The 27,367-nt window shown below is 44.9% G+C and overlaps 2 protein-coding genes across 9 annotated transcripts in view; one reads left to right on the top strand and one right to left on the bottom strand.

Annotated features, from left to right (window-relative positions):
* Positions 1-6,570, top strand: part of Nrdc (nardilysin convertase) — a 70,716-nt gene extending 64,146 nt beyond the window's left edge. For both annotated transcript variants that reach the window (XM_057783504.1, XM_057783503.1), the window contains 9 exons: positions 1,125-1,156; positions 1,353-1,491; positions 3,352-3,399; positions 3,639-3,691; positions 3,988-4,071; positions 4,879-4,969; positions 5,078-5,194; positions 5,819-5,908; positions 6,031-6,570. In XM_057783504.1, the coding sequence (XP_057639487.1) occupies positions 1,125-1,156; positions 1,353-1,491; positions 3,352-3,399; positions 3,639-3,691; positions 3,988-4,071; positions 4,879-4,969; positions 5,078-5,194; positions 5,819-5,908; positions 6,031-6,225 (849 nt within the window). In that variant the 3' untranslated portion in view covers positions 6,226-6,570. The remainder of the gene's footprint in view (positions 1-1,124; positions 1,157-1,352; positions 1,492-3,351; positions 3,400-3,638; positions 3,692-3,987; positions 4,072-4,878; positions 4,970-5,077; positions 5,195-5,818; positions 5,909-6,030) is intronic.
* Positions 6,571-6,717: 147 nt separating this feature from the next.
* Osbpl9 (oxysterol binding protein like 9) overlaps positions 6,718-27,367 on the bottom strand; it is a 139,489-nt gene continuing 118,839 nt past the window's right edge. For all 7 annotated transcript variants that reach the window (XM_057783508.1, XM_057783511.1, XM_057783506.1 and 4 more), the window contains 12 exons: positions 18,446-18,558; positions 18,223-18,341; positions 17,274-17,359; positions 14,841-15,012; positions 13,387-13,471; positions 12,541-12,651; positions 12,289-12,352; positions 12,043-12,183; positions 11,015-11,093; positions 8,501-8,592; positions 7,686-7,821; positions 6,718-7,459 (listed from right to left, as the gene is read on the bottom strand). In XM_057783508.1, the coding sequence (XP_057639491.1) occupies positions 7,385-7,459; positions 7,686-7,821; positions 8,501-8,592; positions 11,015-11,093; positions 12,043-12,183; positions 12,289-12,352; positions 12,541-12,651; positions 13,387-13,471; positions 14,841-15,012; positions 17,274-17,359; positions 18,223-18,341; positions 18,446-18,558 (1,273 nt within the window). In that variant the 3' untranslated portion in view covers positions 6,718-7,384. The remainder of the gene's footprint in view (positions 7,460-7,685; positions 7,822-8,500; positions 8,593-11,014; positions 11,094-12,042; positions 12,184-12,288; positions 12,353-12,540; positions 12,652-13,386; positions 13,472-14,840; positions 15,013-17,273; positions 17,360-18,222; positions 18,342-18,445; positions 18,559-27,367) is intronic.

The raw sequence follows: 27,367 nt of genomic DNA, 5'->3' as shown, positions 1-27,367 counted from the left end.
TTTGGTTATATTTGCTGAAGATCACTTGAGAAAACCATAATGTAGAGATTAAAATAGGAAGAGGAGAGTGATAAAGTGTGTGCTGCACATACATGCACAGCCAGAATCTGCATGCAGGCTTGGCCAAGCTCAGCAGTGAAATTTTAAGTAAGTAGTAAGATGGATAGAAAAGGTGGAATGGTACTTTCCAGGGGCCTGTGGGGCTGGAAGGGAGGCAGAAGAGAGGTGTTTAGTGGGTATATAATTCTGATTTTCCAAGATAGAGATGTTTTGAAAATATGTCTCACAAGCATGACTATAGTTAATTGAATTGTGTGTGTATAAGATTTTATATATATATAAATTTTTTTTTCAAGACAGGGTTTCTCTGTGTAGCCATAGCTAGCCTTGAACTCAAAGAGATCTGCTTGCCTCTGCTTCCTGAGGATTAAAAATTGTTCTGGGATTAAAAATTGTACACTTTGTTAAGTGATAAGCAAGCTTTGTTATATGAAAATGACGAAGCCTGAAAATAATGAAGTAAATGAAAAGTGCTTAGGAGCTAGCCGGGGAGATGTCCAAACTCCCTGCCTGACTGGGGGAGGCAGAGTGGGAAAATGCTCCCTCTTAGATCTATGGCTTCTATTCTTCCCCTTCTTTCTGGTTTTCTCTCCCAAACCCCAAGCCAGCCTTGGTTTCTGTCCTGCCAACAGAAAGACTTCCCAAAGTCTCAAAAGTAGGAAAAGCAGGCCTAGCTAATTGTCTAACACAGTGGGAGGGCCAGGAAGTTTAGGCTGAAGACTTGATGTCATGAAGTAGCTGCAGGGGAAATTACTACAGAGTTGAACATCTTATAGGCAGAACAGAGTCTGAGGAGGAACAGAAGGGATGCAGTCAGTCAAGTGCTGTTGTGTTTACTCTGTCATAGCAGGCTGTGTCAGCTGCTCAGACTTGTAAAATACAGCACTGGCTGCAGCATGGCCTAGCTAGATAAGCCAGTGTGAATACACTAGGTGGAGTGGCAGCTGGAGTCATTTAGCACTTGATAAATATCCTGATAACCAGCGATTAGGTGACAGGCTCTGCTTTCCTACTGCTGTCTGTCCTAAGTGCTGCAGAAATTGGAATTATCTTTTATCTTTTAGGAGTCTATGGATTTCCTGAAATACGTTGTTGAGTAAGTATTGGATTTTTCCTCTGAGGTTTGGTGCTCTTCCCATAAAGAAACATTAGGCTGCAGCTCGGCTGGCTGTTACTCAGCTCTTAGACCCTCCCGGCGCTTGCTTTTCTTGGCCTGATACAGACAGCAGTTGCGAGGGGGTTGAGGGAGAGCACTGGGTGTGCCCGTGTCACCTGCACTGACTCTTTCGCAGCAAGCTGAATTTCGTGCCCCTGGAGCAGGAGATGCCTGTGCAGTTCCAGGTGGTGCAGCTGCCCAGCGGCCACCACTTATGCAAAGTCAGAGCCCTGAATAAAGGTGATGCTAACTCGGAAGTCACTGTGTACTACCAGGTGAGTTGGCCCCACCGCACAGGAGGTCTCCAGTACTTAGGCTGAGTTTCACCCTTTTGTTGTATTAAACTTGGAGTTTGTGCAGTTAAAAAACGTCACTAATATGCGCCTCCCTCTTGAAAACATCACACTGAGTATTGTTAATCAACGGGTAATGTAGAACACACAGTAAATGTGATGGAGCTCGGCAGTGGTGGTGCACGCCTTTAATCCCCAAACTCGGGAGGCAGAGGCAGGAGGATCTCTGTGAGTTCGAGGCCAGCCTGGTCTACAGAGCTAGTTCCAGGACAGCTGTGACTGTTACACAGAGAACGCTATCTTGAAAAACCAAGAAAAAAGGTGATAAAATTCCTACATAGTCCCTAACAGAATCCAAGCAGTGAGATCGTTTTAAAGGACAGCTTGGAAAGAAATGAAATAAACCTAGCTAAGTAATCAGCATAGAACAACTGGTTTTTGTGGGATGGTAAATCCAAGGCAGTTTGCTATTTTCTGGGACTCCGGTCTCCTTTGTGTGTGTGTATTCTACAGTGGAGAGCTGGGGTTGGGTGTGGGTAGGCTGTAAAGGCTTCCCAGCAGACCCCACTCCACTGAACCTGCTGCAGCATGGCCTTGTTTACTTTTTTTTTTTTAAGGGGGGACTTTTTGTGTGGCTGATCATGGGCCCGTTGTACGTACATGTATATGTTTCAACAGGTGTATGTGGAAGTAGGTCAGTAGTCAACCTTGGGGATCATTCCTTAGGTGCCATTCCTCTAGCCCTTCCCTTAACCCCGAGACAAGGACTGGCTTAGAGGACAGCAAGCAGGCGAGCCTAGTGGCCAGTAAGCCCAAGGATTACAAGGACATGCCACCACGCCAAGAAGTTTTTTCAGAAAAATTATTTTAATTTTATGAGTATGGGTGTTTTGCCTGCGCATTTGTCTGTGTACCACATGAGTGCCTGGTACCTGCAGAGGCCAGAAAAAGGTGTTGGATCCTTGGAACCGGAGTTAACCATGAGCCACCACTTGGGTGCTGGCAATTAATTCCAGCCCCAAACCCATCATCTTTTAAATGTGGACTCTGAGGATTGAACTCAGGTCCTAGTGCTCATAGGGCAAGCACTTAGCCTCTGAGCCATCTTGCCGTCATTCCTCCTCCTCCCCACATCTTTTCTTATTTTGACATTGTCCTGGTTGTCGGATGCAAATTCCCCTTCTGATGCCCTGGCCATCTCATACTAGCTGCTTCATTAGGAAACTTTCCTTTCTCACAGAACACACGAGTGGTCATGGGATAGCCCCCTTAAAGGGAACAGAACTTCTTGGTGCTTGTTAATCAGACTCCATCCTCTTCCTCTGGTGAAACAGGAAAGATAAGGAATGAGTCTGTGCAAGGAATCTGCAAGAGACCGTATGAACAGCATCCTTGTTTTCTGAGTTAGTTTGCTACTCTCCAGACTTCTCGGGTACTTCCACAGTTCTTGGTTTGACTGCAGAAGCTACTTTTCAGTTTTCATGCATTTTGAGAAACAGATTCAGATCCTCCAATCACTCCACATTGCCTGCTGTCCTCCTTAGGGCTTTCAACTACGTACTCGATTTTACAGTGTATCCCGAGCCTTGCAGGCAGGACCTGTCAGGCTTAGTATCGTTGGCTTCACCCATGTTTACCTGGAAGTCGGCACCAGTGCCAACAATACAGGTGTTCTAGCACTATTTCTGTTCTTAGGTTCTCAGGCTAGTGGGAAGGCACAGTAAATAGGAGTGTTGGGACAAGAAGCTAAGGAGTGAAACCCAGGAAAGTAGTTGCCAAGATCATTAAACCCTTGCTTGTAATCGTTAAGTCATTGCTTCTCTGATCAAGTTTTCCCTTCAGTCAGGTACCAGGAGTCTAAGAGAATACACTCTTATGGAGCTGCTTGTGGTAAGTTCATGAAGTGGTGTTCAGGAGTTCCTGGTCTACTTACCATGAGGCCAACCTTCATGCCTAAGGGATGTGGACCTGTGCTAGTCAGAAACTTGTAAATGGAAGGTCAGGTGGTCATTTATTCTCATCCGATATGAACAGTCAGGGGCCTGGACCATTTACAACTGTATGGAGGGTTTTGGAGGTCACCACATCTTAGGGGAGAAGTAGCTGATGGAAAGCATGTTGAATTACAGATGCACATGGAAGAGCCCTGCTTTGACTTCCTTCGAACCAAGCAGACCCTTGGGTGAGTCTGCTGGCAAAAGCACTGAGAGCCTGGAACTCCCTTGCAGAGCTTGCCAGTCTGCTTTGGCCCTCCCATACCTTACACTATAGTACCTACATGTCAGTATTTCTGCAGTTCCTATGTTGGACCGTGATGGGGTTTTCAGTTTGTTCGGGCATCTGGATAAGCCAGAAAAGTGAGCTTGTACCCAGTTCAGCATCGGGGTGGGTACCTTCACCCCATGTTCATTTCATTGCCTCTCTGGACAGGAACCAGGTGACCACATGAACTCCTCTAACTTCTTTGTCTGGCTTTAGGTACCACGTCTACCCAACATGTAGGAACACATCTGGGATTCTAGGATTCTCTGTAACGGTTGGGACTCAGGCAACCAAATACAAGTAAGAGAGTAAATGGGTACACTCCTGGTTTTCCAGATGTGGGGGTAGGGTGGGGCTCCACAGGTGCATCCCTGAACATCTGTGCTATGTACAGCTGTGGCTATGCATGGTTTGCTTTTAGTTGGAAGGGATGGGGTGGATAATGGACAGCCCATCTAGGACTAATCAGAGCTTTACGGGTGCATAGGGTGTGGCTCAAACCCTACAGGCCACTCTGCAGGACTTACCGATATGCTTGTTTTCAGAGAGAAAATGGATGTTGGACTGATGATGTGGTCATCACTGAATGCACAAAGCCCTGGCCCTGGGTTTGATTCCCAGTACCACATAAAGCAGGCATAGCATAACATCATCTTGTAGTCAAGGCCAGGGCTGCATGATTGTCTTAAACTGCAAACCCAGCAGATGGCTCTGCTGTCAGGAGCACTTGCGCTCTTGCTAGAGATGTCACTGCTGACAGGTCACAGCTCTCATCAAGCTCTGACATCACTCGAATGGTGGTTCACAACTGTCTCTAACTCCAATTTCGGGGAACCTAATGTGCTCTTCTGACCTCTGTGGGTACAGGTACACAAGTGAGCAAAACATCCACACACACAAATCCTAACCCACCCCAGCCACACACACACTCAACCTGAGGTGTAAGGCCATGGCAGTTCCAGCTGTCAGTGTGTGAGCACTAGGAAATGAGGCTGGAGAGGAACAGGATGGTCTCATTTTCTTTGCTCTCCTGGCTTAGGGTGAAAAACATTTAGCCTTTATGCAAGTGAACCTGAATTACTTTGGCTTCTATTCAAATTCTTTCAGCTCCGAAACTGTTGACAAGAAGATAGAAGAATTTCTTTCCAGCTTCGAGGAGAAGATTGAGAACCTCACTGAAGATGCATTCAACACTCAGGTGACTGTTCTCGGTCTGTTCACATCCCAATACAATGTCCCTTTAAAACCCAGCGTGCACGCATGCCACGCTGGCACGTCTGAACGGGTGTGATGTTGTGGCTGACAGGTCACAGCTCTAATCAAGCTGAAGGAGTGTGAGGACACCCACCTTGGGGAGGAGGTGGACAGGAACTGGAACGAAGTGGTGACTCAGCAGTATCTCTTTGACCGCCTTGCCCATGAGGTAACGAGTTCTCAGATTAGGGCAGCCCTGAGGACATTGAGTCTCGGGTTCAAATCGCAGATGAGGAGGAACCTAGGCCACGGGGCCTGGTTGTCTTTCTCTTAAGTCTTTAGTTGTTAAGAGTCCCTGTAATTTCTCTGTAAGATGCAAATCTTTACCTCTGTTCATGGACCAATTCAGCCAGAGAAGCTCCACTTGGAGGTTTATTATGAGACTCGATGAGGGTAATTTATGGGTTTCTACTAAAGAATATATAGAGTTTATATTTTTATGAACATGGAGTTCTAAAGGTCTTTTGGCAACTTCTAGCTGGAATTAGTGAAACCATCACAAAAGAGCTTTGGTCCTCTCATCCAGGTGACTGATAAGCACTGTACCCCATTCTGTGAGCCTTCACAGTTGCTGAGTGTGAAGGGCCTGTGAGACACGAGCTGCAGTCCTCTGCTGATGTAGACAGCTGTTAGCAAGTGCAAAGACGGTCCCTGAGGATCTCTGTCCTTTCGTGGAAGGGTGGGGGCAGACTGAGCAAGTTCCGCAAGATAAACTTAAGGTGCTGAGGAGTGGGGACAGAGGTCTGCCAAGGACAACCAAGGACACCTGTTTCTTTCCTGTCCTCTCTGCAAGATTGAAGCACTGAAGTCTTTCTCAAAGTCAGACCTGGTCAGCTGGTTCAAGGCTCACAGAGGACCTGGAAGTAAAATGCTCAGTGTCCACGTGAGTACACTCAACCATTCGGAGTTGCTGGCACCTCGCTGGCAAATTTTTCACCCTAGTCTTCGGCTGCTTCCAGACACCTAGCTGGCAAACTTCTCACCCAAGTCTTTGGCCTCTTCCAGGTTGTTGGATATGGGAAGTATGAACTGGAAGAAGATAGCACCCCTTTTGGTGAGGACTCCAATTCTCGTGAAGGGATGCAGCTGACCTACCTGCTACCCTCTCCTCTCCTGGCAGATTCTACCATCCCCATTACTGATATCAGGGCCTTCACATCAACGCTCAGCCTCTTCCCCTACCACAAAATAGTCAAATAAACGGCAGTCTCACTGGCCTGAAGCAGCGTGTATTTAAAGCCGTGTGTGAATTGTATGGAGTTACACTACTGCCTTAGGGCTTCATTGGATTTTGCGATGGCAACCTAGGATTTGATTTACTTTTCTCTCCTCTGCAAGACTAACCCAGGGTTACTGCACTGGATGGCAATGAGCTAGTAGCCAAGTGTGACCCAGACATTTACGTCAGCAGCTTGCCTGTGTCCTCGGAGGAGGAGAACCCAGTTCTTGTGTGCCTACATGTAATTAATTTGTTATAGCACCAAACTGCCCTGTTTTGTTTTTTAATGTATTTTTAAAATAAACATAGTTCTGTATTTCCCTTCAGATCAAGCCATCTCCCGTGGCTTTTTTGGGGTGGGGGAGGTGGAAATGGTGTGCTCCTCGAGTCCTGGAAGGCAGGAAGGTGTTTCAGGCTGAGCTCCCTGTGCTACAGAGGAGCAGGGCTGGAGTCCTGGGAGAAGCTCTGCCTCAGTCCCAGGTTGCCAAATTGGTTTCCAAGGTTAGTCATATAAACAATGAAAGAAACATATTTTTAAAAAGGTTGGAAAATTATTTTATGAAGCCTTAAGAAGCACTGCAGATAATTGGACTAATCCAAGTTTAGATACAATCTAATAGTTCAATTCTAAAATAAAGGTTATAGGTGAACCATGAAATTTCCTAATACTTGACGTTCATACATTGCTCTGATGTTCTAAAAGGGCTCTGCGGAAACAGTGTCTACAGGTGGTGGGCTTGTGGATAAACTCAGGTGTATCTGTGTGTCATATCTAGAACCCAAGATTATATGAACTAGGAGACAAAGATTTTATGCCTGAACAGCAGAATTAGAGGACAGGACACTAAGACCGGGGTCTCTCTGTAAATGCTTTTCAAAGCATGGGATCTGGAAAAGGAAGAGACATCTTGTTTCAAAGCCTGAAGTTTTTCTCAGGACTGAAGTCAGAATTGTAACTGCACAGAGGAGAAAGGGAAGCGTTTTCCACTTTAATTGTTCATCTGTGTCGTCAAGTCCAGTATCCCTGAGATAGGAACCACTGCAATAAGAAAGGAAGTGACAGGTTCTCCTGAAGGAAGATCGATTGTTGCTTAATTATGCCTACTGTCCTGGTCACCAGGTGTGAACTGAGTCGCCAGCCTAATGTTTCACAGCACCAAGACGCTTCAGTAACGGTTCGTCATAAACCCAGCACTCTCCATCTTCATGGAAGAGCTACAGAAGGAAGAGAGGACTCGGTTAGATAGTGCACGCTGTGTTGCATGTCATGCCCATTCCAGGACTCAGACAGTGCACGCTGTACTGCATGCCATGCCCATTCCACCTGTTGAAATGCGTGTCAGGCAGGGACCAGGGGAACTCTTGGGTTTACCTCTTCAGTAGTCACAGAAATAAACAAGTTACTGCTCGAAGCTGCAGAGGAAGCAGGATCAGAACTTACCCTCGTCTCCCACTGAATTTCCTTCTCCTTCCTTTCTCGGGCTTCTGCTCTTTGTCTTTCTTCAAGTCTGTGCTTTGCTTCGGTTGCTGCATCAATGTCTCTGATTTTTAAATTGAAAGTGACATCCTTCCAAAGGCTAAAGAGATGGAAGGAGCCTGTGAGCTCGAGAATGTAAACCTACAGCCACCTGACAGCTGCTGAGCGCCGCAGTACAGACTAGACCTCTTTAAGCTGCTAACGGTACCATAGCAGTAAAGAGCCCTCTGCTACTTGTCCGACCGTGTGTCAAGCTGCCTGTCCCTACTTCCTTTGTTGACAGCAGCAGGAGCTAAGACTTGGGGGAGTCTGCTTCTGCCTCTACAACTCTAGGTAGTCAGTTTATTTCTCGGGCTTGAGTGTCTTTACTATAAACTGAAAGGAGAAGGGTCAAGAGGTCAACTGCAGGGACTTCAGGGCATAAGAAGTGGCTTCTTTATGTTGCTATTTCAACTGTAGGGAAAGAGGCAGAGAGAACTCAGCAAACTTAGCTGTAGTTACAAAGCTTTTTTTTTTTTTTTTTTTTTTTTTTTTTGGGTTTTTCGAGACAGGGTTTCTCTGTGGTTTTGGAGCCTGTCCTGGAACTAGCTCTTGTAGACCAGGCTGGTCTCGAACTCACAGAGATCCTACAAAGCTCTTAAATGTGGGAACTGACAAAGGGCCCAGACACTGAGCTCAGTCTGCACTGTTTTTCAATGCTCTGTCTCCCAGACCCATCTGGACCCGAGCCTAGGCAAGCAGGAAGCACCATGGCAGCTGCTCTAGTTATGGCTCCTTACCAGCGGGACTCATACTCGTTCTGATCTTCCAATTTCCTCACTTTTTTCTTGATTATAGGCAACTTCTTGGTATCTACAAAGATGGTATTTTCCTAGATAACGAGAGGTAGAATGGTGTGTTATCACTCGGTGTTACTACAGAATCAACTTCCCAGATCCCAGAGAGCTCAGCACAGTGAGTGTTTCAGATGCAACCTAAATCCAATAATTCTTAAGCTTAGAAGCTCCAATCAGCAGGCACATTCTGTGTGCACGCTAGAGCTATCTCTTGGAGCTATACCACCTCTATCAAGTAATCCCTTCATGTCAGGCAGGCTCTCTGAAGACAGGCTCAAATCCTCTCTAGACTCCAGTTCACAGCGCTCCCTGCTCATCTATATACCTGACTTAGGAGAAACAATGAGAATACATAAAACCCAAGTTCCTTAATGGTGGACTATCCTATTTATCTGATGCAAAGCCATCAGTGAATTTCATCATAAACCTGAGTGTATAAAACACAAATTAGTTTAGCACTTTGTACTGACTAATTTTATATCAGCTTGACACAGGTTAGAGTCATCTGAGAGAAGGGAGCCCCAACTGAAAAACTGCCTCCCTAAGACTGGGCTGTAGGCAAGCCCTAGATCATGTTCTTAGTCACTGATGTGGGAGGGTCCAGCCCGTTACGGATGGTATCATCCCTGTTCTGGTTGGTTCTGGGTTCTCTTAAGAAAGCAGGCTGAGCAAGCCATGATGATCAAGCCAGTAAGCAGCACCCCCCTCCCTGGCCTCTGCATCAACTCCTGCCCTGCTTGAGTTTCTCTCTCTCTCTCTCTCTTTTTTTTTTTTTGGTTTTTCTTTTTTTCTTTCTTTTTTTTTTTTTTTTTTGGTTTTTTGAGACAGGGTTTCTCTGTGGTTTTGGAGCCTGTCCTGGAACTAGCTCTTGTAGACCAGGCTGGTCTCGAACTCACAGAGATCCGCCTGCCTCTGCCTCCCGAGTGCTGGGATTAAAGGCGTGCGCCACCACCGCCCGGCTCTTTTTTTGGTTTTTTGAGACAGGGTTTCTCTGTAACTTTGGAGCCTGTCCTGGAACTCCCTTTGTAGACCAGGCTGGCCTCGAACTCACAGAGATCCACCTGCCTCTCCTGCTTGAGTTTCTATACACACTTCCTCAAATGATGAACTGTTACATGAAACCGAGTGAAATAAACCACTTCCTCCCCAAGCTGCTTTTAGTCACAGTGTTTTATCATACCAATAATAACCCTAACTAAGCACATTTCATCTTACCAACCTTTTGACAAGAGACAGAACATTTACCAGGTGACTGCCAAGTGTGGTGATATTATTTTGTTTGTACTTTAACAAATAAAGCTTGCCTGAAGATCAGAGTGTGGAGCTAGCCACTAGTTAGCCATAGAGGCCAGGCAGTGGTGGCACACACCTTTAATTCCAGCACTCAGGAGACAGAGGCAGATGGATCTCTGTGGGACTCAATCAGTCTAAAAGAGAAACAGAGCTCACATCTTTGATCTCAGCACTTGGGATCACATGCCTCTAATCCCAACACTAGGGAGGTGGAGACAGGAGTGATATGGTTGGGGAAGAGACAGGAACTCAGAGCATTCTCAGGCAAGGCATTCAGTAGAGGTAAAAAGTCTCTCTAGTCGCTGTCTCATTACTTCTCTGATCTTTCAGCATTTACCCCATATCTGACTCTGTGTTTTTTATTTATTTACTTATTTATTTACTTATTTATTTATTATACAATATTCTGTCTTGTTTGTTTGCCTGCAGGCCAGAAGAGGGCATCAGATCTCATTTCAGATGGTTGTGAGCCACCATGTGGTTGCTGGGAATTGAACTCAGGACCTCTGGAAGAGCAGTCAGTGCTCTTAACCGCTGAGCCATCTCTCCAGCCCCCTGACTCTGTGTTTTCTTTTTTTTTTTTAATATTTATTTATTTATTATGTATACAATATTCTGTCTGTGTGTATGTCTACAGGCCAGAAGAGGGCACCAGACCTCATTACAGATGGTTGTAAGCCACCATGTGGTTGCTGGGAATTGAACTCAGGACCTTTGGAAGAGCAGGCAATGCTCTTAACCACTGAGCCATCTCTCCAGCCCTCTGTGTTTTCTTATTAAGAGAAATTAGAATTCAAGCTACAAGCCAGGCGGTGGTGGCACATGCCTTTAATCCCAGCACTCGGGAGGCAGAGGCAGGCGGATCTCTGTGAGTTCGAGACCAGCCTGGTCTACAAGAGCTAGTTCCAGGACAGGCTCCAAAACCATAGAAAAACCCTGTCTCTAAAAAAAAAAAAAAAAAAAAAAAAAAAAAAAAAAAGGAATTCGAGCTACAGCCAAGTGTTGCTTCTTGTTTTAAGACCAGAAGAAAGTAAAGACCATTCTGTTACCTGCACTGTAGGAGAGTAAGGAGGGAAGGGCCCAGAAGAGATGAAGGAAACTACATACACAAAGGGCAGGCTACATACAATGCAGCTTAGACAAAGAGCAAAACACAATTCTTACCCCTGTTGCATATTTTGCATACATGATACCATTCCATTCCCCTTCAATTGAGCAGAAAGACTTCTTATCATTTGGAGAACTAAAACAAACAAACAAACCAATTTACATTAGTCTCAAGTTTCCCCAAGTAGTTTATATTAGTCTCAAGAAAGTGGTTCTACTCAAGAAAGTGGTCAGAAGAACAAGGGACAGCAGCTGCAAACCCCTTTCACAGTGAGAAGCTGTCTGTCCCGTTCTTCCTTACTCAGGACAGCGGCCTTCAGAGGGTGTGTGGATGTAGCAATGGACTGCACACACACAGCAGGAGAGAACCCATCTGTCGTCTTCTATAAATTACATCAAAGCTCAGGGATGCTCCAAACAGACCTAACCATGTCTTCCTTCTGGAGGCCGCAGAGTGACTGTCGATGGTGCCACTCAGCCTGCCCACTTCTCTATCAGTAGTAAACTTTTCCGTCCAGGGTTCCATCCTACTTTGGGGGCGGGGGTGACAGCTGATTCTGACATTCAAATTAAATCCTCTTGGGAAACTGATTAAGCAGCTGGTCAGGATGCTGTTTTCAGGGCACAACAGGACAGCCTCCTTTTGCAGGCAATGTCTGATCTACAAACTCTTACTCAGAAACACAGCTGCCTCCCAGCTCCTAACTATTGAAAAAAAAAATCATGCCGGATACCAAGGCGTGCTGTTTCCTGTTTCCCCTAACAAAGGGACAGAAAACAAGTGCAGGCTTGCAGGTCTTTCCTGAGGCCGCACAGCCTGTTTTCATGGTCCAGCCTGGCAAGAAGGTTGGACTCTATGGCACAGGGAGCTTGGCACCGGATCCCCTGTGTACAAGTCCGCAGGGAGGAGAGCCCACCCGCCACCCCCGACCGCTCTGGGCCCAGGGTGTAGGTCTCTTCTGACATGAGGTTGTTTTAAGATGGAAACAGGCTTACAAAGTCAGTTGATGGTTAGTTCCTAACAGAGTTTCAAGAGAGTAAAGTACTTCAGAAAAGTGGAACACTGAGGCAGAAAAAATACCTACAAAATCTCTGCAGTAATTCTGTGCTTCTTGCCCCCATAGAAAGGTTTAGTGTGGAAGACGATATTTGCACTGTAACCCGTTTTGGAGCAGTTAATATTGCATTCTCCTCCTAATTCCACCCAGGGCACTGTCAGGATAGACCTACAAAATCAAAGGTTCTCAGGTAAGACTGGCGGTTCGGAGAGAAAGGAGGGCGTGGCTTAAGGACAGCACAGCTGCGGCTGACGAGAAGCACGGTCTACTTGCCTTCCATAGCCATTGGGGAAGGTGAGGATGTAGTGTTCGTCGTGCTCCAGACAAGAGACACAGCCTGTGGAAGAACAACAGCTCTGCTAGGGCAGCAGCCACAGCCCATTCACTTCAGGGGTGCTGAGGGACACACCCATCCCTGCTCTCTTCTCCAGATTCATTTACATGTAAATTATGACACCCAGCCTTACTTTCAGAGGCCATTTTTCCTTAAGAAAAATGCTAGAATCCACACTACCACACACTTACCCTGACCTATGTTGTGTACCCCAATTGACATCCCAAGGAATTTTGATTTAGTCCAGATATGAGCATTGAATTGTATCTTCTTGTTAAAACACTCAGCGTAAAAGGCTGAAACTGAAAAAGAAAATGTTTCCCATGAGTGTTAAGTAGTCACTTCTCCAAACTGGCCCCACAGAAAAGCCTTTTTCCTCACAGAGAAGAACCTCGGGTCATGCTTTCCCCAGAGCAAGTACACTCAGAGCCAGTGGGCAGCGCTCCCTCCACCCCAAACATAGGGTCACGGCCAATCCCTAAGGTTTGCAATCTAAAGGGCAATCTGTTCTGGTCAGCAAGTCTTTGCTCATGCTCTCCCTCCCTGATCTGGGCCCCTTCAATATTTCTACTCTTTTTTGTTTCTTGAGACAGGGTTTCTTTAATTAAAGCCCTGGCTGTCCCAGGCTGGCCTCAAACTTACAGAGATCCACCTACCTCTATCTCCTGAATCCTGGGATTAAAGACAAGTGCCATCACGCCCAGTTCAATATTTCCACTCTTAATACTACACTGAACAAAGATACTGAGGCTATTTATTCTCCGCACCATGTCTGGAACACATCGTGCAGAAATGACAAACGTCTCCAAGTTGCCATGGGTAAGGTGACTTAAAAGCACTGCGTGTTACTTCCCAAACCCCTTCATTTTGTACACACTCAGTCAGTGATGCTAAGTCTTTGAGACTACAGTTTCCAGTTCAGCTAACGGGAAGGACAGCACTCAAGTGACAAGTCACTTGACCTGGCTGTCGTGCACTGGATGACTGGCTTTAGGACAGTTTAAGACTGAAGGCTGTAGGAAAAACCTGTAACTTACTGGGTGGATGATGGGAAACTTGTTCAGCCACAAACGTTACACTGTTCTTAGAAACCCAGGGTACCGGCCCTTCTGAAACAAGCTCCTGGAAAGAATCGTAACATCAATTTAAAAATGTTATGTAGAATCTAGTAAGCAGCATCTCCGGTCCCTCCTGGCCACACACATTTCCATTATGGCACTAAACTGCACTGTCAGTTAGGATCTGTAGTTTCCCCGACAAGACTAAAATTCTGAAGGCTTCATGTGCCTAACATGAGGCGGGCTATGAAGCCAGGCCTGAACAGCCATCCCTGTGAATGAACAAGAACTAGTATGCTCTGCCTCTTTCTTTAGTAAGAACTACACATTAATGTGGCTCCTGGAAATAGATGCAGGAGTCTCATTTTCCACAAGATTATTATGGGCCAGGCACTACAGACTAAGACCTTTTACATGGCCTGCGTTCTTGGTTGTTGGTCTCTGTCTGCAAAGTAACTCTAAATAGAGCCCTGGGCCAGTGAGATGGCTCATCACGTGCCATGAAAGCCTGGAGACCCGAGTTCCACCTCTAGTACTCATGTAAAATGGAGAGAATCTACAAAGTTGTCTTCTGCTCTCACATCCACCATGTCTCCCTCATCAAATAAACAAACGCATAAATATCAGGGCCCTGGGCTCAGCTCTAGGCTACCTACTCTTCTCTAGCTGGCTGTACTCTTGTATAACTTCATCCAGACCATCAAGGACACTAAAATCTCTTTTCTCCAGAGTTCTCTAGAGAACACACACTCAAATCTCACTCTGAAAGTTCCATTTCCAAGTCCAACAGTCTCGATTCGCCTGGGTGCAAGGACGCCTCTCTAACATCTCTGTTCCTGAGTCAGCTCTCCACGCATCAATTCCACCTTGCACATGCAGCTGGAACCAGCTGTTTTTTTTCTAGAATACTGCCTCGTTAAGCATTGTGGTTCCAAATTTAGTTTTCATAAAATCATTATAATGATCTTTTCTCAAAGCAAGACCAAGACCCCAATAGTCACAAACTTAGCATCATGGTGTACAAGGTTGTCGTGATTTGACTCGATGCCCATCCTCAGCCCATGCTACTCTTTTCACCCCTCTTCTTACAGAAACGCTCATCAACAACGCCCTTTGAATAGTGAGCATCTGAGATCATTGCTTTCACCATTATTTGATCCTGATAAAGGGAATCTTAAATCATTTTACCCAGTGTGAAATAACTGAAAACCATAACACAGGGCCACCAGAAGGCTCAGCCAGACAGGGTGTCTGCTGCCAGGTCTGTCCCCAGACCCACACAGAGAGAGCTGCCTCTTGGAGCTGGACTCTGAGCACACAGGTGTCTATGGCACACACTCAACCACATTCACAGAAATACACACACATACACACATGCACACACACACACACTCTCATACACATGCAGAGAGAGAGAGAGATGGAGAACTCACTGCGCTCTCTTCAGCATCGTTCGGCAGTGTCCAATGGCACTGAAAGATCTCGCCTAAGATAGGATTGTACGGCTTTTTGGCTACTGATCCTCTCCTTCCGGCATGGAAAGCCGAGAGGTACCATTTCACAACCTGAACCATTCGATCCCTGGGATCCTTCTGGTCACTAATGCTGGAAAAGACAATGACAAATGTGATGTTCTACCTTTAGGCAGGATGAACACTGGTGTAGCATTCAGCATGGTTGGTCTACGGTGGGCCACATGTACTGTGGACGCTAATCCCCATTGGACACCAAGGTACAACATATACGACTAATTCGTTTACTTACTGTTTGGCTAGAAAACTCCAGCAAATGTTTATATCCATTTAGTCAGTCATCACCCAGTTAGAACTTCCCTCATTCCTAGAGTCCCCAGCTCCCTCTGCACACTTCATGCCCTCCAGGGGCAAATACTGCTGCTAGTTTTGGGAGCCAAATCTTGCTTTGCTTATTCTAGGACTTTATGCCAGGGTGCTGCTGCCCTGCTGGAGAGACTCCTATATTCCAAACCACCAACCACTAATTTAAACATGGCTTGGTTTATGAAAGAGGGTCTTAGTCTGTGGCCATACTGGCCTTGACTTTGAGTTGATTCTCCTACCTAGTCCTTTTAAGAGCTGAGATTACAGGTGGCTTACGCCACCACATCCAGCTCGCTTAATTCTTTTATGGTCAAAAAGCCATTATGTGATTATAATTGTTTTTAATTGATTCAGATATTCTGTGAGATTACTGATTTTCTTTTTTAAATTTTATTATTTTGTATTTTATGTGTACTGGCACTTTGCTTGCATGTATGTACAGGCACCACATGCATGCCTGGTGCCTGTGGGAACAGAAGAGGGTGTTAGATCCCCAGGAACTGGAGCTACAGATGACTGTCAGCTGCAGATGTCTGGGTTCTGAGAACCAAACCTGGGATCCTTGGAAGAGCAGCCAGAACTCTCAACCACTGAGCATCTCTTCTGCCCTTACGATTTCTTGGGATGACTCTCCAGTCGACTCTAGAGGAAATGGCTGGCTTATTTCTCTTTGTGGTTTTTCTTGTTTTGTTTGGTATTGGGGGTGGTACTGGTGATCGTGTGAGGACTTCACACTTGCTAGGTCACCTCACTACTGGGCTATGGTAGGCCTGCTGCATATATCTTGAAGTTGTGTGTGTATATATCTTTTTATTTTTTCCTTGATAAATTCATTCTTTCATCATTACAACTGTCCCTATCTTGTCTCTGGATTTGTTTAAGATAGGATCTCACTCTTTAGTCCAAGTGCTTACTATGTATGCTAACTGGTCTCTAGCATACAGCAATGCTCCTGCCTCTACCTCCTGAATGCTGGGACTACAGAATATTTATCTTCTTTGCTCCTTTGATGCTAATAAAGCCATAAGACTTTGCTGTGTTCAGTGTTTACATGGTGTGGTGGTTTGAATGAGAATGCCCCCCTCCACCATAGGCTCAAATGTTTGAATGTTTAGTCCCCAGTCATCAGCTGTGTGGAAGGATTAGAAGGTGTGTCCTTGCTGGAGAAGGTATGTCACTGGGGGTGGGCTTAGAACTTTCAAAAGTCCAAACCAGGCCCGGTGTCTGTCTGTCTTTCTCTCTCATACATATCCCTGCTACTGTGGTTAGGCATCTGATTCCCCTGAAAGCAATACAAATAGGTATCATCTGTCAATTATATATTAAATTTACTGAACACTACCATCGATTTTTTTTAAATACTTGCACTTTGAGACCTGGTAACACGATTCTCTTAAATCTCGCTTTCTGTTCCTTCTCCCTCTCCTCGCCCCTCTCTGGTTAACTAGTGTGTCCATCGACTGTGAAACCTCAAGTGATGTGCATATGGCTTCAGGAAGCCACGATTCCTCCACAACAAGGGATGCAGTTACTGAATATGGACTAGAATATTTCCTGCTAAGAAAGTTTGCCTGCTACTAGCAAAAGGCAATGAGCCTTTGCCAATCCCTGTGCATACAGTGCACACCACAGGCTTTACATTACAGCTTATGATTCAGGCAATAATTGCACTTTCCAGCTTTCCCTTGCTTCAGGTTGTAACAAAGTACCTACCAAATGACAGGGACGTTAGAAAGGTTTGCTAAGAAAATTAAATGAATTTCAAGAAAGTTCATAGTCTTGACTTTTTAAACTCCATCTGCCCACCTGTTAGCTAGCTGGCTTTAAAGAAGCTTCCGAGGTGACTGACTTGATGGCTTCCCCCCACTCCACTACAAGACCTAAGCAGCAGGCCCTCAAAAGATTCAACTTCTACCCCAAATGCTTGAAAGAATACAGAGGGCCTGCTGGGCCACCTGGACAGAATGCTACCAGGAAGTAGTATCTGTAATCTGTAAAGATTACAAACTGCTGTGCTCAGCCAAGTACCTCACAAACAGGTCCGGATGGGCGAAAAAATCTGCATACATTTCTAAAAGAGATCTTCTCTCAAGAATAAACGTTGGAAGAACTACCTGTAAAACACACATTTGACTCCTGAGGACCGAATTCCACGAGAAACAGATTTCTGCATAGCAGGATGACATCCATCCCATGACACCCACCACAGGTCCTCAGTTGTGCTTTACTAAACCCTTTCCCAAGATGCTCTGGTTCAGAACACCCAGGGCCCCGCCCACCAGATGTAGAACCCCAGAGGGGTCTCAACAATTCCATGTGCTTCTTCTGCACAGATCTCTGCTATCCCTCAGTGTGATGCACTAGCACTTAAATCTTAGTCGGAATATAACAAACAACACACAAGATTAAGATTAAGTGCCCTGGGGTCCAGCTGAGGGAAAAATGCTCTGGGCACGAGGAAGAGGCAGAGCTAAGAAGCAATGCATCAAGTTGCTTCTTAAAGGACAGTAATGCTGTAATAAGACAGAAGTGACACAGAAGAAGACAAAGATGTGGGGACAACCACTCCTTCACCCACAGTTACAGTAGACAGAAGCACAAACCCAGAGTGTGACATGTACTAGCAAGGAAATTATATGGGTCCTGTCAGACTCCAACATTTTAATTTTCAGTAAGTATTTTCATGCCAGAGGGCATGAATCTAAATATGGTTCAGAATCTAAATATTGTGAGGGTGGCAAGGATTTCTCATTTAGGGCAAATCAGTCTCAGTTCTTAGTCCACGCAGCGCACACTGCTGTCTGAGCACTGGCATTTCCCTCGCCCACAGCCGTGCTTTGTTTAGCCGTCTACATACACATGAAAGAGGAGACAAGAAAACACACGTGGGATCGCTATGTTCATTTTGTGGTCATCCACCCATGTGTACCCTGTGTCACCTGGAAGACTTGGATGGAAGGACAGATTTGGTTACTACCTTGGTAAGGTCCATTCCGAGCCTGACTTGTGATAAGAGGTGCATGATAACGCTCTTGTGCTCCTCCACTGATCCCGCCTCCCCTTCATCATCTCTGTCGTCATGGGAATCAAAAAGATCTGCAACAGAACAGGCTGTCTTATAGGCCGGTGTTAGATTGGCTGGTGGTGCCCTACCAGTATTACGAAGATTTCTAAGAAAAGAAAGGTTTCAGGCCCCTTACCAGCATCGCTTGTGCCATTGGACATGGAGGAATTCAGTGATTCTGTGGTGTCTGGGCGCTTTAGGCTATTTCCAGAGCTGCTGTGTGTCAAGACCGAGGCAGATCCTGAAGAACTGAAGTAAAAAACAAGGGGTGTGGGGAGACAGATCAGTCTTTACAGCTGATAAAAGCAGCATGTGGTGGCGCACGCCTTTAATCCCAGCACTCGGGAGGCAGAGGCAGGCGGATCTCTGTGAGTTCGAGGCCAGCCTGGTCTACAAAGGGAGTTCCAGGACAGGCTCCAAAGCTACAAAGAAACCCTGTCTCGAAAAACCAAAAAAAAAAAAAAAAAAAAAAAAATGCAGCATGGAACAAGTTACTTGAAACCTATACACTGACAGATGGCAGAACAGCAGACCCCTCCTCTAAGCAGCCACTGCATTCCACACCGAGGTCTGGGCTTTGGGCACAGGATGTGCCGGTCAAGCCCAGCCCACGGCCATGGTCAAGGCAGTGGGATGCCTGCCTCTTTATCCAAACCTGAAACCTAGATTCCCATCCTCACTTCCTTGTGCACATGGAGATGTGCCAGTCACAGCAATTTCCTCAAAAACGGCAACAGGGATGCTGAGGCAGAAGAATTGCTTTGAGTTTCAAGCCAGCTTGAGTTACAGAGTGAGACTCTCAGGTTTTTATTTCCTGAGGTTCTTGAAGTAGTCCATAGAGGATTAACACTTTCCCAACATTTCAAAGGTAAATTTCAATTAACAACATTTTAAAATATATTATTTTTACAAATAAATTTATGACAACTGACTTTACGAGCACTTACCCAAGAATTTATATAGAAATTAAATAACCAGCCAGGCATGGTGGCACACACCTTTAATCCTTGGGAGGCAAAAGCAAGCCATTCTTTGTGAGTTCAAGGCCAGCTGAGTCCACACAGAGAATTTCAGGCCAGCCAGGGCTACACAATAAGAAATTGCCTCAAAAACCAAGTAATTACAAGGGCAAGCAATTATGTAAAGTATAAAAACATAAGCCAAATTTCTCATAATGCATACACTTAAACATGCTACAGAATACCCAGTCTTCTCAGAAATCTTTATGTATACTGTACATTATATACCCTAGTTAAATAATTTACCTGTTGTCTTTTTCTGACCTTTAAGAAAATAAACTATTTCACAGAAGACCTGAGCAAGTACAGAGTGCCCAGCACCCCCGTTCCTGCACAGCACACTGCCTCCCTCCAATGCTCGGCACTAGAGCAGTATGCTCATTCCAACTGTGGGGTCCACAGGACACCCCAGGCCCCCAGCACAGTTTAGGTTCCACGCCTACTGCTATACACCTGCCAGGTTTGTAAGACAAATGAAGAACGGCATGTGCGGAACACTTCCATCTCAAAGGCCTCTGGGCTCTGCTGAGATTAAGAAAGTAAAATCGAGACTAGGGTATGCATTATCCTAAGTTTAACTGCAGTGGTCTAGGTTACCTTGTTTCTATCTCGTTAGCAAAAATCACTCACTGCCTTTCTGCTACTTTAGATTTAGTATACATCATAGGGGGTTATAAAGTATATCTTTTAAGAAGGAATGGAATGAAAGACCCAGGTAGGAAATCAAATTATGTTTACAAAGAACCGCATGGGAATTCTTGCCAAAATGTGTGGCCCTATGACAGATCATCAAAACAGAGTTAATCTTTTAAGCCAACTCGACTTTATACTAAATTATATCAGATTTTTACCAAATCGATCTTCAAACCTCAACTCCTATTTTATTTTGATAAAATTCCAAAGGCCTGTGATTTATGCTGTGCCTTGTCTCTTTACCAATGGTTGCAGCAGCCCAGCGGGGCATGTGAAACAGTTTCAAGATGGAAACAAACAAATGCATGGGATACATTTCCAGCCATTCCACAGCTCACCCCATTCAGAACAAAGAATGGGATTGTACACACACAGTATTTAGCTTGTATGTCCAAGATAAGGGAACGTTTTAAGCTCTAACATTAACTAGTACAACTTACGAAGCATTCGTAACAACCCTCCCAGAGAAGCACGATAATTCTGAGAACAGAGATGCACTAGGGATCAATGAAGGCCTGAGGCCCTAGAGGGCAAAGCAGAGAGGTTGTTTTGAATGCACACCTGGCACAGGTTCTTTCCAACACAGCTCTCACTGATGGACAGTCATGGAAGCACACTGGCTAGTGATGTCATCCGTAACACAAGTTCCTAACTGTGCAACAGTTCCACAGTTCCTAAGGAGCTGAGTAAGTAATGAAAGGGCACAGACTCCCTCCTATCAGAGACACACAGAGAAACACATAAGGACAAGAACTTGACCTGAGTTATAGGCAACTGGAGGTAGCAGTCAGCAACAGGGGTCACGGCTCCGGCTCCAAGCCCCAGTGGTGGGCAACAGAAAACATGAGCAGACTATTCGAACAGCCGAGGCTAGGAGGCCATATACAGCACTAGCCAGTACACCCAGCTCAGAGTATTCAAAGCCTCATCACAAACAGAAAGCAACTGAGTAAAATCAACAGCAGCAGCAGCAGCAACAACAATAAAAAGAACTTAGTCTGGCCAAAAGCATCTATATTCTCCATGAATGTGAGATCCAAACTGAGACAGTAAGGACTGAGATACGAGAGGAGCCTGAAATGCCAGGCTCAACACGGTGCTTGCATGTGGGTGTGTAGGGGGGCAGGAGGCACAGAAGAGAGAGAAGAGAACCAAACAGAGGGAAGAGTGAGAGGGGCCAGAATTGTGCACATGGTCTTACAGACACACCTATGACGGAATTACCATCAGCACGGCAAGAGTAACCTTTAACCAGAGCAGAGACTTGCGGTGACGCTGTCAGCAGTTCACTGTGTGCTGCTAGGTTTACTGTAAAAGACTTCAGTGGATGGCGGCTCAATCTACTGGCTGACAAAAGATCTTCACTCCTGCTATATTTAGAGTGATAGTTAATGGCTGGTGGGGTGTCCTAGAGGGTTCAGACATTTGTTACCAAGCCCGGTGATCTGAGTTCAGTCCTAGAATACACAGGGTAAAGAGAGAAAATTGACTTCTACAAGTTGTTTTCTGACTTTCATAGATGACTGTAGTACGTACGCACACACGCACACACACACACACACACACACACTGTAATAACAAGAAAATAGCTATTGTTTAAAGAGACTTTAAATTCTGTTTAAATATAAAATGACAGCCGAAATAAGAAAATCAGCCTTTTACTTTGCAATTTTGTCTAAGTGGTTATTTGCTAAGCCTGCACTGCTGTGCCTGACAGTCATGAAGCATATCATTACTGTAGTTTAAAAGTTGCACATAAGACCCCCCTCCCACTTTTACTGTATGTTTTTGTTGAGTGATCTGTTTCTCCATCCCTAGGCAAACATGAACAAAATTATGTTAAATCTTTAAAAATTCAAAAATTTCTTTAGGAAAACTGTTAGTGGTTTCTCAACTGCTCACGACACGACGGCATCACGGTAAGTACTGTCACGCTGTTCACTCGTGCTGTCCCCAGCCCGCAGGCCTTGCTTTGGCCACAGCCTGCACCATGCTAGTCTAGTAAGTGTCCAAGACTCTTGCTCCACCCACACTACCCCACACACGCAGGCATAGCTTTGGGTAGCACCTGCTTACGTGTCAGCGCAAGCAAATTCAGTCTTTTGTCCAATTACATAAATTCCTGTTTAACACTGAGCTGGAATCACCCGTTCCTCCAACCCAGAATCAACACTGATATCTGAAGACTGACCCATCAACTCCTCATACATCATATGAAATTACCCAAGCGTGGACAACAACCAAACCAAAGTTCCACTCAACAGAGAGACCTAGAATCTCACATTAGACACACAATCAAGGAAAGACATCCACATGGCCAGGTTTCATCACAAACGACAATTTGAAAGGCCAAGGCAGTGCATATCCTCTCCTAAACCCAGCAGTCCTGCAGAAACACTCTCCAGGGAGAACTACCTAGATGAACCCGAGGACATAGAACTTAAAAGAATCATCATAAACGCCATCAAAGAATCCAGAGTTTAGTGCAGACACACACAGCTCCATAAGCTTGAAGAGCAACAATCACCCTAGAGATGACCACAAAAACACAGACACCGGCCAAATGAAACGATAAACCAAATAACCAGTTTGAAAACTGAATTCAAGTAAAGGCAGAGAAGTACTGAAGAGAACCCAAGTAAGATAAAGATTAAATTGAAAACTCAATAGCCCAATGAGAAACTCAGAGGGAAGCCATACAATCAGAATGGAGCAAGGGGAAGACAGATATCAGAGCCTGCGATAAAACAGAGGAACCAGAGCATGCAAAGAATATGAAAAATTAAAACACTACGGCCATGTGAGAACTGTGGGATATATGAAAACATCGAGTCTGAGGCTGGAGAGATGGCTCAGAGGTCAGAACACTTGTTACTCTTGTAGAGGACCTGGGTTCAGTTCCTAGCATACACATAGTAGTTCACAACCATCCATAACTCCAGTTCGAGGATCCAATGCCCTGACTCTGTGGGCACTGCACACACACACACACACACACACACACACACACACACACTGCACATACATACTCATATGCATAAAATAAATACATCTAGCAAGAATTAAATTTCAAAAAGATATTTAAAAAAATCAATTTTTTGAAGTATAGGCGCAGATGAGGGGAGAAGAATCCCAGGCTACTGGTATATACCAGGTCTTCACAAGACCACAGAAGAAAACTTCCATAAATCAAGGAAACACATTTACAGATATAAGTAACACGCAAAACACCAAATAGAACCAGAAAAACCTCCCCATTAAAAAAAAAAAAAACTCCCTATAGTATATCATGGTCAAAACACCAAATAAACAGAACAAAGAAAGAATACTGAAAGCTGCAAGAGAAGGGGAACAACAACATCAAACTCCACAAGTCACAAAAGAGGGAATGCCCATCAGAATGACAGCTAGCTCATCCATGGACATTTGAAAAGCCTCAAGAACCTGCAGCAATGTCCAGCAACCTGGACTACTGACCCCAGCAAAACTATCTGCCATAGGTGAGGGAGAAAGAAAACACTGCCACGATATAAGCAGGCTAAAAGGATCCATGACCACCACCCAGTTCTACACGGAACACTGGAGGGAATACTTCCGACTGAGGAGAGGAACAAGCAGAGCCACGAGACCATCAAAGGAGAAAAATGAAAGTGTAATCATTCAAATGCAAAGTACTATTTTATTTATTTATTTATTAAAGATTTCTGCCTTCTCCCTGCCACCACCTCCCATTTCCCTCCCCCTCCCCCATCAAGTTCCCCTCCTTCATCATCCCTAAGAGTAATCCAGGTTCCCTGGCCTGTGGGAAGTCCAAGGACCACCCACCTCCATCCAGGTCTAGTAAGGTGAGCATCCAAACTGCCTAGGCTCCCACAAAGCCAGTACGTGCAGTAGGATCAAAAACCCATTGCCATTGTTCTTGAGTTCTCAGTAGTCCTCATTGTCCATTATGTTCAGCAAGTCCGGTTTTATCCCATGCTTTTTCAGACCCAGGCCAGCTGGCCTTGGTGAGTTCCTGATAGAACATCCCCATTGTCTCAGTGTGTGGGTGCACCCCTCAGAAAATCCAATAATGAAATAACTGCAAATCACTCTGCTCCATAGTAACTTCAAACACTAATAGTGCCAACTCTCCAAACAAAGACATAAGACAGCTGAATGTTTAAGAAACAAAATTTATCTTTCTGTTGCCTGGAAGAAACTCAGCTGTGAAGACAGGCAAGCATCACCTTAAAATGAAGACATTGTAAGGTGGGTGGGATTTCAAGTAAATGGGATTGGGAAGCAGGCAGGTGCTGCTATTCTAATAATCAACAAAGTAGAGTTCTAATTAAAACCAACCAGAGATAAAGAAACATTATTTTAATCAAGGGAACAATTAACCAGGAAGATATTTCAATCCTAAACACACATGCATCAAATTCTGAAGCACAGAAAATGAACTGCTACAATGAAAAGACTCAAAGATGAACTCCAGCTTAGTAGTAGATGATGTCAAGACCGCATTTTCTCCAATATGTCACCCAGACAAAAAATAAACTTCAGAATGAAACGTCATCATACAGCTCATGGACCTAAGAAATATCTACAAAATATCCCACCCAAACACCAAAGAACATATATTCTACTCAGAAATCCATGAACGCTTCTTTAAAATAAATAGATCACATACTGGGACACAAAACAAATCTTAACAAATTCAGAAAAACTGAAATTTTTGTGTATCCTATCAGACAATGTAGTAAAACTTAACAACCACCAGCAAACAAACCTTGAGTATTACACAAAGTACTCATGGAGACTAAACAACACATGGCTGACTGATGAAACGTGCCAAAGACCTCAAGCCGGGGGCCGGAGATCCTAACCCCAGCCTGCCACAGGACTCCAGCAAAGTCCCCACCCAATGCTATGCAGCCAGGGTGGGAGAAACTCAGTCAAATGCACCAACCAGGAGCCTACCTGCCCATGGTGCCAGGTAGCTGGGCATTATAAGGAAGTATGTGGCCCAGCCCAGCCTAAAAGTCAACCTGAGCAGGACAAGGAGCCCCATATGCAGGCCTGGGGCTGTCTGCCCTAGGCTCCAAGAAGAAAAACACAGTCCCATCTGGTGCCTTGTAGTACCAGTCAGATGGGCACTATTAGAATGAGCAGAGGTATGATCTGGTGTTATGTGGGAGGAGGCAAGGAGGGAGGGAGGAGAGTCAACAGTTCAGGTCCTGTGAACAGAGGCATATCTGAAGAGATGGGAGGAGACGGGAGCAGGCTGAGATGATGCAGGAACTGACCCCTTGACCAGGTGCAACACTCAGAAGAGCAGGCTCTGCACCTCATCAGGGCAGTACAACAGAGCCAACCTGTTAGCAGAAGGTGGGTGAGCTGCCCCAAAGTTGTGAGCATGGGAAAGCTGTCCCCAGCACTTACCTGTCTTGTACAGGCAGGGGAGAGATGCCCCACTCCTTGCCCCTCCCGAATGCCCAGCAATACCTGAGGCAGATGGGACAGCTGGCCCTGTGGTCCTAAGAACAACAGAGCTGTCTCTGACCCCTACCAGCTACAACACTCAAAGAGAGCAGGCCCTGTACCTTGTCTAGGCAACACAATGTAGCTAACCCGGAAGACAAGCTAGCCCGGAAGTAGTGAGCAAGGGAGAGCTATTCCCATCATCCATCTGTCTTATGACAGCAAGGAAGGGGGAGAGTTGCCCTCCTTCCCACCCCCACCTCCACCTACCAATGCCTGAAGCAAATATGAGAACTGGCTCTGAGATCACAAGAGCAGGAGAGCTGTTCCTGCCCCATACCAGCTGCAAAACTTGGGAGAGCAGGCCCTGCGCCACACCTAGGGTAACACAATAGAGCCAACCTTGTTGGCGGAGGTGTGGGTGAGCCAGCCCCTAAGTTGTAACGCATGGGGAGAGCTGTTCCCACTACTCGTCTGTCAGTCACATGGCTGTGTGGGAGGGTGAGAAATGTCTCCCCAACCCAAAAACTGAAAAGTGGAACTCCATAAAACTAAAAAACTGAAAAGTGGAATTTCATAAAACTAAAAAGCTGTACAGCAGAGGAAGAGGAAACTCACAGCTATACAGCTGATAGAGGATCACTATCCAGGCTATACAAAAAGCTTAATTAAAAAAAAAAACTATACTAAAAAACACCTAATTTAAAAAATGGGCTATGGATCTGAACAATGAGTTTATTGATTAGATAGATAGATAGATAGATAGACAGACAGACAGACAGACAGACAGACAGAGATAGGCAGGCAGGCAGGCAAAGGGAAACTTTTATTTATTGTAAGTGGGAATGCAAGTGAGAAAAATCAAGTGTGAAGAATTCTCAAAAAGCTAAAACTAGGCCAAATGAGCCATCCAAAGGATGGTATGCATATCCATCCACTGGATCAGATGTCCTACTCATTGCTCAGCTGTGTTCATTATTCTATTTACAAGAGGTAGGAAATGAAAATAGCTTAAATGTCCTTCCGCTGATGAATAGACTAGACAGTGAAAATATGATTACTTATACACAACAGATTACTATTTGGCAGTAAGGGAAAATGAAATGATGAAATCTGCAGGTAAATGGATGGAATATAAAATATTATACTGAGTTAAGTAAAACAGACCCAGAAAGACAAACACCACACATTCTCCCTCATCTGTGGTTCCTAACTCCACAGCTTCAGGTACAAGTATATAACCTGCAGTAATTGCAGAAGCCAGGAAAAAAAAAAAAAAAAAAAAAACATGAAGGTGGGGGAAGGCAGGACGCATGGATGCTTTAACCAGGCAGGGAGAAAGGAGGGCAATGCAGGGAGAGGGAGGAAGGATGTTTGAAAAGCCACAGGAATCATATATTACTGCTGGGGAACTCATTCCTTCTCCCAACCAAGTTTGTCCTCAGGGTTAGGGGCATCTGACCCTGGATATAAGTGGTACAGGGTTGGGGTTGTAAATTAAGTAGGCCCAGGGATCTCTTTTGAAAAGGGATAATAGGTAGATTAGTGTGCACTTACATACACTAATATGTGTGACAATTTATAGACAATTTACACTGGTATAGATTCTTGTATATTGATATAAATTCAAATTATATTTGTTATATTGAATATGCTATTTCTGTATATAATATTTGTGCACCTATGCAAAGTTATTTTTGTCATATTGTATGCATGCATGTTTCTACCTCTGCTTAAGATATTTTGTATACTGATGCAATTTTAGTATATATTTATCATATTGCACAATACATTTCTATCTCTGATCAAAATACACATTGTTTACATTTGAAGGTCATTGTCCTTATCTGCTGCACAGTTGTTTAAAAGATTGTTTAATACTG

This window comes from Chionomys nivalis, chromosome 11, assembly GCF_950005125.1.
Source record: "Chionomys nivalis chromosome 11, mChiNiv1.1, whole genome shotgun sequence".
Lineage (NCBI taxonomy): Eukaryota > Metazoa > Chordata > Mammalia > Rodentia > Cricetidae > Chionomys > Chionomys nivalis.
The sequence above is the reverse complement of the archived record's forward strand: the minus strand, read 5'-3'. Positions and strand labels throughout refer to the sequence as shown.